Raw genomic sequence first — 15,364 nt, 5'->3', positions numbered from 1 at the left:
TTTTTGGCTTGTCATAGCTCAAGTTTCCATAAATCTGCACGCCTACATCCGACTGTACAGTCGTGGTAAGATTGTTCCACCTGGAACGAAACTTGTACGAACTTATACGAAGCATTGCTTTTTCTATAAATCAAGTATGTGAGAAAAACAAACACACAAAACGTACACAGCACAAACTTGTTAGAATATGTTGATTTATTTGATGTTTAAGTTTTCCGTGACAAGAATGGGGTAAAACGATAGCGCATGTATGTGCATTTCTACTTGGTGTTTGGATTTAACGTTGTCTAAGAGACATATGATCGCTTTACCTTCATGTTTTTATAGCACGTAAATTTCACATACACCAAAACTTTTTTTAATGTTTTCATTTGGACTTTATCTGTTTCTTCTCTGCACTAAACAGATTGAATTACAGTTTTCTAAGAAGCCATAAAAGCATTGTGTCCCATGTGTAATTCAATTCTAAAGCAGCTTTTGCCAGGGGCAATGATTTCTATTAGATATGGTTGATCAGTTCATCCCATTAAAGTCAATGAATGTCCTCTTTGCTCTCCAGTGCTTGTTTTAAAAAACCCTAACAGGGCTGGTTGGAGGCGTTTTGTTTGTGAAGATTGAATAACTGCAGTGATGGTAAGACAAAGGACCAGGTAACAAGGTAGGATAATGTGTTATTACTGCCCTTTTCTTCTGAATTACTTCTATTCTTTTGCACTTTATTTTGTGCCAGTTACATTTGAAAATGGCATCTCTAGGTAAGAATAAAATTGACCATAATCAGCTAAATTGCATGTACTGCGTTTTGTTATGATGTACCTTCAACAAGTGTGTTCCTTCAAATTTTCAGTCATCTTAAATATTATACAATAGCACATTTATTTTAAAGGTAATAGTCCTCACAGTTTTTTGCTGTGCAGGTGCATAATGCAGGTCAAATACTGGGAATGGGCAAATCAGTCTATAACCCTAATCATGCTGTATCCATGGAGTTTTTAAGTCCTCTTCTATCCTCCACTTTTTCCTCAGTCTTCTTTTTCTCTTAAGATTTGGATTCTTCCTGATTGACCTTAGGCTTAAACTGTAATAAATGGAGAGGCAATCTCTCAGCTGCCACAGCATGACCCTCTAGAATTAACCTGAACATTTAGTTAGGGGCAAAGCAAAGACTTTTCCCTTCTAATGCCCTTTAAAACCACACAAACATTTCTTTCCATACAATGCCATATGCACCTATTCTACTTAATAGTTTCAGTCTTGGTAATATTATAAATACTTTCTTAATGACAAATACAGTGGGGCAAAAAAGTATTTAGTCAGCCACCGATTGTGCAAGTTCCCCCACTTAAAATGATGACAGAGGTCAGTAATTTGCACCAGAGGTACACTTCAACTGTGAGAGACAGAATGTGAAAAAAAATCCATGAATCCACATGGTAGGATTTGTAAAGAATTTATTCGTAAATCAGGGTGGAAAATAAGTATTTGGTCAATAACAAAAATACAACTCCTACAAATCCTACCATGTGAATTCATGGATTTTTTTTTTTCACATTCTGTCTCTCACAGTTGAAGTGTACCTCTGGTGCAAATTACTGACCTCTGTCATCATTTTAAGTGGGGGAACTTGCACAATCGGTGGCTGACTAAATACTTTTTTGCCCCACTGTATATACCTTTCTGTCTTACCTTATAATTAAGTTCAAAACAGACACATATGACACAGCTTAAATGAGACTTTCAGGCTATTCTGTAAATCCATAGGCCACAATTTTAACATAAAGGACCTTTGCCCTTACACATAAAAACAAAAATGCAATTCTTACGTGGTCATTCCGCAGACTTAACTTACCAGGTCTTTACTATATGGCAATCAGTTCATGGTATTAGTACTGAGTGGGTTTGTTTTGTTCTGCTCCCCCTTTAAAGCTCTCTGTTTTAAATCTCTCCAGGCCTCACTAAGGGAGGAGTGTCATTAAATTTTCCCCTCTAGGCTTTAGTAGTATCTGCAAAGATTTAACTACTTCAGCAATGTTAAGTCTTTTTCCCTTCTTGCTGTATACATTTGGTAAGTGAAACAGCAGTTTGAGTCAGATGTTTGGGGACAGAGAGCCATGTTCCGAGCAGCACACAGCACATCCTTAAAATATGTCTAAGACAATCCAAACTTGCAGACTAGTAAAGAGAGCTTCAGCCAACACATACACACAAAAGAAAATCTGTAAGAATGCCATTGTCTCTAAAAAGTCCTCCATCAGTCCTCATCAGTATATCAAAAAGACTTTTATCTTTCAGTTGGTCACATCCTTTCAACCCTTCAGTTGTGGGTAGTAATCATTGGCCTGAAAGGGGAAGCCTAATAGCATGCTGATTGACATGATTATGGTTTGAAAAAAGGCTACAGTTGATCAGGAAGTCTTACATAAAATTTCAAATTATAGATTAGAATCAGACTGTACTAACATCTCCTCTAAGAGACACATTTCAATTTCCATCCTCCAACTTCTACTTTTCTATGATGTAACCATAAATACATATTGTGAAACTGTTGTAAACACTGTAACGCATGATCAAGTTTTGTTGGCAATAGGAATCAAGTAGGAAAAAGAGGAAGAAAATGAGTGTCTAGGCCAGTGGTTCTTAACCTTGTTGGAGGCACCGAACCCCACCAGTTTCATATGCGCATTCACTGAACCCCTCTTTAGTGAAAAATAAAAAAAGATTTTTTTCTAATTCAAGACATAGATATGTTTTTTATTGGTGCACAAAATGAGCCGTGCATGTCACGGTGGAGGCTCTGCTGAACCCCTGAGACTGACTCGCCGAACCCCTAGGGTTCGATCGAATCCAGGTTAAGAACCACTGATCTAGGCATTATTTGGGGTTTGTTTGAAAAATAGAAACACTTTCACACCTTTGTTGGCCAGTCTCACTGGCAAATAAAAGACACATTTCTTTATTTCAACCTCATGCTGACCCATCCTCGACTATTACGCAGGAAAAGTTGTTGCCCTTCATTCACAGAACCATCTGGAAATCAGACAGAGATGTGAAACACCCTAAACACTGAGCAAGAAAACAAACTTTCACTGCAGATACTGGTGCAGATACTGGCGCTGGATAACTGATGTTTTATAAGGTTCCCCGAACCTTGCCCTCACCGAGACCTTCACTGTTTCTATAAACCACTACACAGGAAATGAGGCGCAATCACTTTTCTGAGAGAATAATAGGAGAATGAAAATCAACAAGGTGTCATCTGGTGTGATAAGGAAATGTAACAATGAAATTTGGAGGAACTCCCTGAAGAGCTGAAGGAGAAAGACTGCTAAGCTTAAGCTAGCAAAAGTCAAGGGTGGTCCAACATGTGAGCTGTGAAGGTGTGTACTAATGAGTGCACCGATCGCAGTAAAAATGTATTAAATCAAAATACCAGCGTCTAGAGAGGAAACCATCCAAAAGAATTAAATTAAACATTTACACTGAGCTACAGTTGAACCCAGCACCTGTATCACGTTCAGCCTTTCCAGCTGGCTTTAGTACAGCTGAACTGACAGCAGATTAAACAGTGGGTTCATCTTTACAGAGGCCCATAATGCTGCCAAACATTCATAGACTGTTTTTTTTTTTTTTGTAAACTATGCAGCACATCTCAAAGTGAAATCCCATTATGCCATGCCAAATCAGTGGAAAAGATCTCCACTTTACAATTGATACAACCAGGAAGAACAAAGCATTTGTAGTGGACCAGAGATCAAAGCCTTTATCATTTTTCCTACATGTTATCTTTTTAAGGCCTAATTTCAAGCTTGGGTGGGGTAAAAGCGTTAATACCTTTTACGTACTTTCATCCAAACATTTCCAGCATTTCAGCTTGCCAACCTCTTCTTGCCAGAACTTTTGTGCACTCCTCTGACCTGTAAGCTAACGTTAATACTGTGTTTTTGAAACCTTATGTCCATGTTCGTCACTCATAGGAAGGAGGGTCAGACGACTATGTATACACACACCCAGGTATCCTGTTTTTATAATCAGGAAAGTCGATTCTATAGGAACATGAAGTTATTTTGATTTCTTCCTCTTATGTAAGATTCCTAAAACATCCTTGCAATAACAAAGCTGGGGACTTTTCATGTTTGTTTGTTTTTTTTATTAAGACTTCTTAAAGAAGTCCAGACGCTTTTCTTTGCAAGCTCCTTTGACTACGATGACCTGGATGACTGAGAACCTTCACAGACATATTTTTTTTATTAATATTACATAAAAGCAGATGAATTAGACTATTCTGTTGTTTCTGGAGTTACATGAGCAAAATGTGGATTTGGATATGGTGAGCATTTGTAGATGTTAAAACATGATATTTGGGATTGCTTGGACTAGAGTGTTTGCCTTGTATACTGAAAGTCAAACCTGTCAGTGCAACATAAAAATCATCCTTAAACTTTTTGAAATACACTAAATGGATTTCCGATGGATTTCAGTTTGCAGAGTGGAACTCCGCCAAGACTGATTCCTGGTTCTGATTTTGCCTGAGAAGGCAGCTCGGTTAAATTGAGGCCCAAAGTTGAGTCACATTAATTTAGGAGTGAGGCCTGTCGGGTTTGACCTTTCCTTCCAGCTTGGCACGGTGAGTCCCCAATCCGTATGAGGCCTGTGTCCAGCTCGCATCCACAGAGGCTGATCACTCACTCAGGTCCTGAGGAGACCAAATCAGATTACCAACACATCTCTCCCACAATCTACTGCGACAGGATTGCCCTGCAGGCATGGCTCAAATGGATACAGCAATATACAAGAACCATCCAGAGGAAAGTGTGAGGATGGAGGGAGATGGGGCCAAAGAGAAGAGCAGAAGCTGGGGGTAGGGAGGGAGTCACACTGTTGTAAGCGCGGCGACAATGTGATTTAATTGATTCCATGCCACCTCATCAATTTTGATTAAAATTAAATGAGCGTCTGTATGTTTGAAAAGGTTAAAACAAATTGAAGGTGGAAATCACAGCTGGTAATCACAGTTTGTGTAACAGCGGGCTTTCAATGAAGAGGCCGCTCTCCATCGCTCATTTCTGCCTTGTCTGTGCATATAAAGCAAGACTGTGCGTTTTTGTGTTTCTGTAGATGTGAGAACAAAGTAACCAAAATTGTATTAAGACTAAAGTTGCATTTAGTGGTTGTTCTCTGCTGAGATTAGGTGAGGAGGATCACACAGTTGTGCTAAGACGTAAGGTAAACGTAAAAGCAACAGTTTCACCAATCAGTTGACAGATCAATATGTACCAAATGATAAGTGATTATAATCTTTTTTTTTTTTTTAGAAATTGAAAATTCCACAAATTCTTAAATGATAAAAGTGGACACATTCTTTCAAGACATGTAAGGATTTTATTTTATTTGCATAAATATTTCTCTGATTCAAATAATTTTAACATTTAAATCCATAGCAAGTGTAATCAGAAAAAAACCGTGAATCATACTATAGATATCCATAGCTTAAAAAAAATCATCCATGTTGGCCAGTAATGAAGTAAATCTTGCAAACATGCACAACAACATTTATCCAATTTTATCAGTACATGCCTGCCTTTAATTCCTCCCCTAGTTTAAACCTCATTGTCTAGCGCCAACATCAAAGTAAGGTACAGTCAAAATAGACACAAGGTATTTTAACTCACATTGGCAAGTGGGTGAAGAAAAAAGGCACACACAACAGAACTGTAATGGGTAACTACTGACACCTTGTGGTGATTTTGGAAAAACAGCAGTTCAGCTGTAGCCTGTTTATTGCACTTATGCCTTAATAGAAACAAAGTCTATGAAAGTCATTACAAGTTTCCTCTGTGATGAATTTAAAAAAAAATGGCAAAGAGGATTGTGTTCTTGTTTTATTTTAAAAATAACATTTTGCAGTGTTAACAAAAAGCAAAACATAATTGCAATACAACCCACTAAATAAATAACAATGCCTCTAGTTAATCGGGTCTGAAAGCATACCCCACTGGAATATGCTGTTGTGTAGAAGCACCGTTGCCTTTTTGCTCACAAATTGCCCTATTTTCAGTGGTTGATTTGCTTTAGTAAACTTAAAGCTGCACAGACGTGGTGCTGTCTCAGCAACAACAATCTTCAGTAGAAATGCAAATAGATACACATGCAAAGCAAACTTCTGGCTAATTATACAGCTGAGTTACAAGTTCTGTGTCCCTGAGCACCGAGGGTGGGAAAAGTGTAATGCACAGCATCTATGCTCACTGTAGACAAAATTTTAAAACAGAACATATCTGGGTTGCTTACAGTATTCTAATTATACTGTAATAAAGAAGCACAAGGACTCTTTGCTTACATTTAAAATTTGTGTTGATTTGGCAAGATTTCCCACTCTGTTAAAGAAAAATTACAAAGACAAAGGATAAGGTGCACAAGGCTGTGCTCATCTCCGTCAGTAAAAACCCAGCAAAAACCACAGTGATGACTGAAGAATAGGTGTAAACCTTATTTAAAACAATGACCAGTTTTCAGACATATTGTCCTGCTATGACGCACCCCATCTGTGTTTCGTGTCATAGCAAAGCATACACAAAAATACACTGACAGAAAAAATTTGGGGGTAAGTTGCTTTTTATCTATAAGGCACTAAAATCGAAAATTAAAGCTTTCTAAAACTATAAAAATGCAAGTGCTTCACCATATATGACCATTGCTGTTGCAGTGACTTGAATATGCTGACAAGACTGCAACAGCCTTGTATTCATTCCTCTTTTCAGTGAAGTCAAATAAAAGTCACAGTTATGATCTGTCTCAGTCATCTTTTTTGTCAGATGTGCTCTCCTCTGGTTCTTCCCCTGAACTGGGCTGACCAGCAAGTTCCAGATCACCTGGGTTTGCTTCTTGGATAGCTTGATATCTCTGAAGTTCCAGATAGGTGGTGAAGAGCTTGGCATACTCAGGATGGGTTGCAGCAAATTCTTGAAATTCATCTAAAGAATCAGAACAGAGATAAATTACAGGGTGCTGTACACACAATAATAATGAACTATTTTTTGAACAATTTAGTGAGTCTGACCCAGGGCGGCTGTGGCTACAACTGTGGCTACAACTGTAGCTTGCCTCCACCAGTGTGTGAATGTGAGAGTGAATGAATAGTGGAATTGTAAAGCGCTTTGAGGGTCTCGAAAAGTGCTATATAAATGCAATCCATTATTATTGTTATTATTATTTTAGTTATTTAACATTTTCTTGACAAAATATCACAAGGAATCAAATAAGAGGCCTCGAGACATAACGGGAGTTTTGCATTAGGCTTTTCTCTTCAATTCGATTCTACTTACTGAAGGTAATGAAACCAGAGCCATCGGCATCAATCGCTTCAAAAAGTTTGGTCATGTCTACATCTGACACACCCAAAGCAGAGCACAGCAGAGCAGTAAACTCATCATGGGTGACTTTCTCATCTTCATCTGTGTCAAAAAGCTGCATGAAAGATAATAAAAAGTGAGAAATGAGTAACGACTTTCAAGAAAAAGGTTTCAAAATGATCTTGGACGTTACGCGAAGCAGGAGAAAGTAAGTTTTGATTAGTAAGTTCAAATTGCATCTGACTTTATGGCCAGCAAAATGTTCACAGCAGACACACATTGTTAGCCTGACATTATGCAACCTTCTGTGAATTGTATGCTGCCTTTGTTCTTGCTATACTAAAGCTGCTGCTGTGCACAGACAGTAAGGGCTGGGCTGGTTGATTTTGTCTTAACATTGGTCATTTTTTGCATTTAGCTTATTCCTTTTGCAAAGTGTATATGCTTTTCATATTTTGGGGTATATATTTCATATATAAACATCATATATATTCATATTCATAACAGTTGCACTGTTTATACTTCTCACAAATTGTCACAGATTACAGTTTAAGCATCTCAGATATATCCTTCATAGAATAGAATAGAATAGAATTCAACTTTATTGCCATTGCACATGCACAGGTACAGGGCAACGAAATGCAGAATAGCTACTAGTTTATCATGATAGAGTGATAAAACTACTATCAGCAGGAAATGCATGATGCAATAGAAGTAACATATTAGGTGTACAGAAGGGTATTTATACAGAAATGTATAAATACCCTTGAAGGTAATTTGCCTTGCAAAAACCATAGTAGTGCTACCTTGGGCGAGTCAATAAAGGAGCTGTTGTAATTTTTCTTGCTTCACTCCAAGAGATTTGCATAATATTCAGCCCCTAATATGAACACATCAGTATGAGAAATGTATGGTCTCACCTGGAAAGCCATTTTGAGAACATCCTCAGTGTTAGATGGCCTACACAGGATATTCACACCGATAACATATTCTCTGAAGTCTATAGTGCCATCTCCATTCTAGAGAGAGAGAGGTCAATTAGAACAGATGAGCTGTTAAATGTAAAGATTATTATGATGGACAGCATTTAATCATTTATGGTGCAAGCGCTTGTTGTCTGCTGTTATTTGGTGTCTGGTAATAGTGATAATACTATTTGATTAAGTCTTTACTACTATAGTGATTTGATAACAAGTTTATGAACTGCATATGATACAAGGTAACATTCAGTTTTTAGTAAACACATGCTCTCTGACTCATGTTGAAAGTGATGAACACAGATAAGAGAACAGAAAGTATCAAACTCAGTAGCTTTCCCCCTCCAACTGGTGCAGCACTGTGACACAGAAATGTATTGGATTTTCACTTCATTTCACATACCCTATTAGAGCTTTATAAAAATAAATATAAAAAGGTGTTTTATTTTTTAAGGGTTTGCAAGCGAAGTTTTTCTAAAGTGCCTAAACTTACATGAATACTACAGCTATCAGTAAAATGAACTTCACTATTTTACTGATCATTCACATTCAAATGTGTCCATCTAATAAATGTCATTCGCTTGGCCAGGCCAAATACTGGCTGTTTTAAAACCTTGTGAAGTGGTGCCACGCCACGGCGATATTTGAAAAGGGTAATGTTCAGTTGATTTCAACATATAATGTTTAACAAATATTTAACATACAAGTTTCTCACCCTGTCAAACAGTCTAAACAGATCCTCGAGGACTGGGCTGACAGGAAGCTTTAAGAAACTGGCAAATTCCTCAATAGTTATGCGTCCCCCCTTACAGGCGCTGGCCATGGTTGCAAAACCGTCAAGTTCCTTCCTTATATTGTCCCACTTCAGACTAGTTGAGCCAAACATAATGGTGACAGGTTATATCATAATCAACATTAACAACAATAAGAACCCTTTGAAGCTGCATTGGTCAGTACTAACTGCAATTTTTGGTAACGCTCATATTACATGTTCTTACTTGAGTTTGCGACTAATTTTAGTGAACTCAACCAAGCCAGCCTCCATCGGAAGTGTGAGTTCACCAGCTGAGATCATTAAGCGGCAATCTTCATATGTGTGGTCTGTCACAGGAACGCCCAAAGCCCTAAAAATAGAAGGTTTGCAGACATTTAATCAACTCACTATAGTAGTCAAAGGAGGCACCCAAAGATTATAGCAAAGCAATAGCCAGATTCACTGTGCATGGATATAGACCTAAAGACAGTAAAAAATGCAAATTTAGTTTGACAAATTGCACTCACTCTCCAATACTGACCACTTGTTTATTTTCTTATCAGCTTAGTAGCCTTGCATGTGCATAACACTATATTTATGACTTATTTAAACATTTATACAGTACTTTTACTTTCTATAGCAAATTGTTCCACTTTGCATTTGAGCAATATGCAGTGCAATGTGGTTTTGCACAGAACCTCTTTACGAAAAGGCAACATAAATTGCTTTACATAATACATTATACGCTTAAGACTAATGAACACTTACTTGGCCATAGTTTCTCGTACTCTGCTGGCAAACAGAGCGGGGCTTTTCTTCTCTTCCTCTGTGGGGATATGAGGTGGGAGGAACTGGGAAGCATGTAAACAGATGAGAAGTGTATGAGAACAGTCAAACAAAAAGTACACTTAAACCAAAAAGGAAAATAAAAACTCCTGCTAGCCTTAGTTTAAAAGAGTCCTTTTGAGTAAATCATATATCCAAAACAACTAAAACTCTTTAAACGTCTTCATGAGATTATGTTATTATACAAACACTACGAGAAATCAGAAAATCTCTTACCTCAATTTCTACTGTTGTGTAGAGCTGGCACAGTGTCAAAAGCAGAAGTGTTTTCCTGCATAATCAAAAAAACTGTTATACATTCTCATTCATTAGAACTACAGTGTTGTAAAAATAAGGGCAGCCATATAATTGTGCAATAATTATGTTTATTTTCTGGGAAAAAGTGACAGTTTACAAATGCATGCAATTTATAAATATGCATATTTAGACATTCATACTTATAGATCGAGTGATGTATACTGGAAGAGGCAAAACTCTATAAAGCATACTCACGACTTGAATCCTTGCCATGTCCAAGTCACTGTATCCTACAGAGAAAAAACACAAGTATATTATTCATTCATTCCTGAATCTTTAACATTGGTATAAGACAGTCTGCACATAGGACTGTGTCATATTATATTATCCACTATAACACTGGTATAAATTTTAAAATCATTTACAAATATATAGGAATGTCATGCTTTTAGATTTCCTAGTGAACACAATGATGAGACAAGCCCACAATCCTCACGAAAATCTGGAGGGAATTGAAGCTGTGAACTGCCGAGCCACAACCAAAAAAAGGTAAAAGATTTAGAAAGTAAGTCGTTCTCCAATAAAATGAAACTATCATAAAAAATACGACTGTTCATTTGTTTGTGAGCAAATCTACAAATCCAACAGGGAATCCAATATATACACTATTCCTATAGTTTTGCACTACATCACTGAACAGATATTACTGGCTGTGTATGTATATGTACGAAAAATAAAAATCTATTACTGTCACAACCCTACTTACCAGTTTGTTAGGATACCTCAGAAGCACAGGCTGCACAGGAACACCAGGAATGAAGGCACCTAAAAGTGGAACAACAGGTATTAAAATAAAAAACCACACAGCGTGTAGTTAAACATGAAGTGCATAGCTGTAAAACTATATGATTTTACTCTGACTTCTCCATTCTCTCACCACATACAGAACCACTCTTATAGGCATCAGTTAACAAAAAGTTAAAACACAAACCACATCAAATATTGATTAAATGGAATAACGTACGAAGAAGCACTCTCTGTTATGAAATCGATGTATTAAATGGATTTGATTTATGTTAAGAGAAAATACTAAATGTTCTATAATACAGTAGCAGATCTAAGTTTTGTATAGTAAAATGTTGTTATCTTTTTTATTTGCATTTGACATGCTGATAGAAATTAAACTAATGATTACACTACACAAAATGTACATTTTATATCTTACCTTGTTTGAACGTGATAAGACATGAGCGATTTGTACATGTTCCTTCTGGAAATATAAGAACCTGAAAAAAAAAAAGCATCCTTGCTGAATGGTAAAATAATACCCCTCAAAATTGCAAAGATTGCTTTTAAAATAATCTGAGTCAACACTGAATACAGTTTTGCTCCTTTGGAAACAAAGAATAAATTCATATAAAAGTCATTTTTATTGAGAATGACTGCAGTGCCAGACCTGTGGCCACTGGCCTTCTGACTTGGCTCTCTTGTTAATCTCGTTGATTGTGTTCTTCCGGGAGTCTGGGTCTGTTCTAGATACCAGCACTGGCTGGAGACTCCGAAGGAACCCTAAAGAGAGAACAAAAGATTAATGGTAATGAATATACAAAAGAATATAGTAATCTTGATGATATTTTCCACTAATCTGGTGCACAGGCTTTGGTTATTTGCATTCGTTTGTAAGTATTAAATAAGACAGAGTGATATCACTGTTTAACAAATCACATGTGACAGATATGAAATGAAACAAGTTACGTGTTGTTATTACTTTTAAAAAGATGGATGAAAAGGCTTATATTAATCAATGTCTTAGCTCGTGTTTACTTCATAGAGTGCATTTGTAAATTTTACTTATAATAACAAGGATTTATGTCAATGACAACTCCAAAGTACTGGACTAATTGATACCCAGTACAGGCAGCAAGTAAGGTAATGACATTCCATTGTATATATATTACAAGCTCTCCCACGTTTCATAGAGAGTGGGAAACTGTGCATTCAGATGAAGGCAGATGGAAATGGACTATAACAAACACAGTTTGTTCCTACTTTCCTGTTCGAAACAATCATGCAAAAAGTATCTTACTGCCAAAGATGGGTGTGGCGAGGTTCTCGACACGGGAGACAGTGGAGGGCAGGCCAGCTACAACGCAGACAATCCCATCAAAAAAAGTGGAGTGGGGGGCCACAGCCAGGATGGGTGCGTCATGGCTGCTGGCCTGCTTACCCTTGACCACCACTCGAAAACCCATGCTGAAGAAGTAAGCCCTCCCCAAGGCAGCCATCACTCTTTGACACAAAAATCTGGAGATAAAAAAAAAAAAAAAATTTAAATTGCTGAATTTTTGTGAATGAAAAAAAATGTGAATGGGAAGTGACTGTCTATTCTACACAACAGTGCAAGAATCTTCGCATGAGAAAATCCTAAATTCTTTACATAAAAAGGGCTGGTATAATATTTTTAATGGGTTTATTTAGACCTTCTTTGTTTATCAGTTCATTATATTGACTGATGTGTTGTGGGAACAGGATGCGTTTCACAATTTCGTGCTTTTCTTTAACCTTAAAGCGCAAAGTATGTTACTGTTGTCGATTGCTTCCTCAAAAACTGTAGAAAGGAAGGAAGGGGTGTTGCTATGGAGTCAGAGATACAAAATGATGAATGACATTATGAACTTAGTTTCACATACTTAATATGAAACAAATTAAGAGAATACAAACATGAATATTTAAAGATACATTAATCAATCGGCTCTTACAGTAAAACGTTTTAACGTATGCTATCAGTCAAGTTATTATGGTTACGTTTCACTTCCTTCATTATGCAGTGTGGGCTTATGCCCTGCTTTAAACTATCATGTCACACTTTCTGTGCTTCTGAGCAATTTGTCACAGGCTCCGAAAATAGTATACAGCCTGTAAGCTGAAGGATGGTTCATCATTTTACTAATGCAAACAAACTATCAAGACGTGGTCAGTGGTTAAAAAACCTGTGGTTCGACAAAGCAGGGTGGTGTTTTTCACTGGTATCTGCAATACAACATAAATTCACTGATATAAAGCTTTGTAGTAACAGCCTAACCTGTCTGTCAAAAAAAAAAGACAAGATACAAGATTACAAGATTTCAATAGTTTAAACTTATATATTTTTTTTTTCAGTCAGTCATCTGCAATGACTGTATGAAAAATGTTGTAGTCTAAGATCACAAGAACGGTTTACACTTTGAACAAGTGTGAAGGAGTCAACACACACCCACGTAAAATATAGACTACAAAACTAATTGTCATTTTCAGACTATATGTACAGACATACTGTTTAATAAGTCCAGTGGAATGAGTCCTTTTCATACAAGATATAAACAGATATATAAAATTATTATAATTATAATGTCTGTTATTACTTTTAGACATCAGAGGTGAACAAAGTGGCTAAAACATCATTTTCAGTTCCCCTTAACCCCCCACCGACTAGTTCCTTTCTGAAGGAAACTGAGGTGAGGTATTGCTTGTGAAAAGGAATATGATCTAGAAAAGCATGAGTTGACATGAACACAAGTAGCTGCTAATTCATTATTACAGGAACTATTATTTTTTTGGCACGTTTTGCTTCTGTAAAGCATATGAGCGAAAACTGACTTTTTATTCTTCTTCTCACCTCAGTACAATTCATTACTTTTGCAAAACGTAAAGCTCAATATGTTTATTGTTTGATAGATATGTTCAAAGCGTTTAGTAGTAGTAGTTCAATTCACTTTGATAGATGGTGATAAGATGGCGTGCGAGGTGAATGCAGTTGCTTAGCAAACAAAATGTCTGCAGTAAAAAAGGCAAATGGGTTATTGATGTCCCAGATTAGCCAAACAGTAGGCCAAACTCACTTTTTCTGGACAACCAAGTTTTAAAAAAATAAATAAGCAAAAGTAAACAAAAAAAATTGCAAGTAAACAAAACTGATGTCAAGAATAAGCTAAATATATTATTATTGTTTTGCTTTAGGTGTGATAAAGTTGTGGCCAACTCTGAGAAAGACTGGATGTTACTGGTATCCATAGTTACCTTCTCCATCCTGTGCTTGGCTCCACGGCTCCTTTCAGAGGTAGCTTGAAGGTGACAATGACAGACACTGGCCATAACACCATCAGAACCAGGGTTATAAAGATAGCTCGAAGAGGGACCAAGAAAATTCCCAACAAGACACACTGCAGGCAGAGGAGTACATTTATGCACATTAATTACAGGCCCAAACCTCCCTGGTGTTCAAGTCACTTGCTGCCTGGCTGAAAACTGACCTCCCACCTAGCAGAAATATGCACGAGCCTAGAAATCCACATTGCTGGAAAGCATTCTAGAAAGCTCCCAATGGCTCAGTCTGTTGTGCTGCATAGGAGGCTTTACAAGCTGATTGTCAAAGCCGTGTTGGAGAAGATTACAGGCCCTGGATACAGCAGCCTGAGTGCACTATGTCACACTATGAAACACCGTTACCAAACGAGCATTCTTCAAAATCCTGCCTTTGTGCAATCTCTTAAAAAAGCAGAAGAAGAAGAAAAAGAAAAAGAAGAAGAAATACTCACTTTAATTATAGCAGCGTTGCTTAGTTTGGTGTCTTGGACAAACGGGTTGATGACCGCAGGCAAAAGCAGAGATTGTTGCCTCGGCAAGGCACCTACTCGCTGCGGTGGCATCGTAGTCCAGTGAGCGAAATGACAGGCGGCTGATGTTCTAATTTGTAGCCCCGTGATGTTACCATCTCACTTCCTCAACAGAGAACCTGTTCTCATTTGTTGCTGAGTCAAACGGTATCAAGCGCGAGTTACGACGAGTACAAAACTCAAGCACGCGAGAGCAAAACCGGTAGCGTCAAGCTCCACCTCCGCTGTGCGTGCTGTGCAGTGGGGAATTAAGACTATTAAGTGGATGTTTGTACACTGTCACTACATTTGCAAGGTAATGACTTTAGACAGTACCCTTTCGACAGTATCTAAAATATAGTGGTATCCCATTTAGATGCCTCGAAAAAAATTGGTTCAGATAGGAAAAGATTAATGAATTTACACCACAATTAAACAAAAAAAGTAAAAAAAAAAATTCTTTGACAAATTTGGCTTTAATCCACTCAACACAGTGAAAATGGTTTAAAACTAAAAATTCAAAAGACAATAAATGTCCTTAAGACCCTCCAGGGGTTAAAATTGTCTCGT

The 15,364-nt window shown here is 37.3% G+C and overlaps 1 protein-coding gene across 1 annotated transcript; it reads right to left on the bottom strand.

Annotated features, from left to right (window-relative positions):
- Positions 1–5,739: 5,739 nt before the first annotated feature.
- lpcat2 (lysophosphatidylcholine acyltransferase 2) lies at positions 5,740–15,022 on the bottom strand. The gene is made up of 14 exons (XM_040011150.1): positions 14,738–15,022; positions 14,220–14,362; positions 12,250–12,467; positions 11,620–11,732; positions 11,389–11,449; positions 10,930–10,988; positions 10,419–10,453; positions 10,143–10,197; positions 9,849–9,931; positions 9,325–9,450; positions 9,042–9,195; positions 8,270–8,368; positions 7,323–7,464; positions 5,740–6,971 (listed from the first exon to the last, which is right to left on the bottom strand). The coding sequence occupies exons 1-14, from the start codon at positions 14,846–14,848 to the stop codon at positions 6,793–6,795; spliced, it is 1,578 nt and encodes a 525-aa protein (XP_039867084.1). The 5' UTR covers positions 14,849–15,022; the 3' UTR covers positions 5,740–6,792.
- Positions 15,023–15,364: the final 342 nt, after the last annotated feature.

Source organism: Simochromis diagramma, unplaced genomic scaffold, assembly GCF_900408965.1.
Source record: "Simochromis diagramma unplaced genomic scaffold, fSimDia1.1 OVJJ01000603.1, whole genome shotgun sequence".
Lineage (NCBI taxonomy): Eukaryota > Metazoa > Chordata > Actinopteri > Cichliformes > Cichlidae > Simochromis > Simochromis diagramma.
Note: the sequence above shows the minus strand (reverse complement) of the source record. Positions and strands in the feature narration are given on the sequence as shown.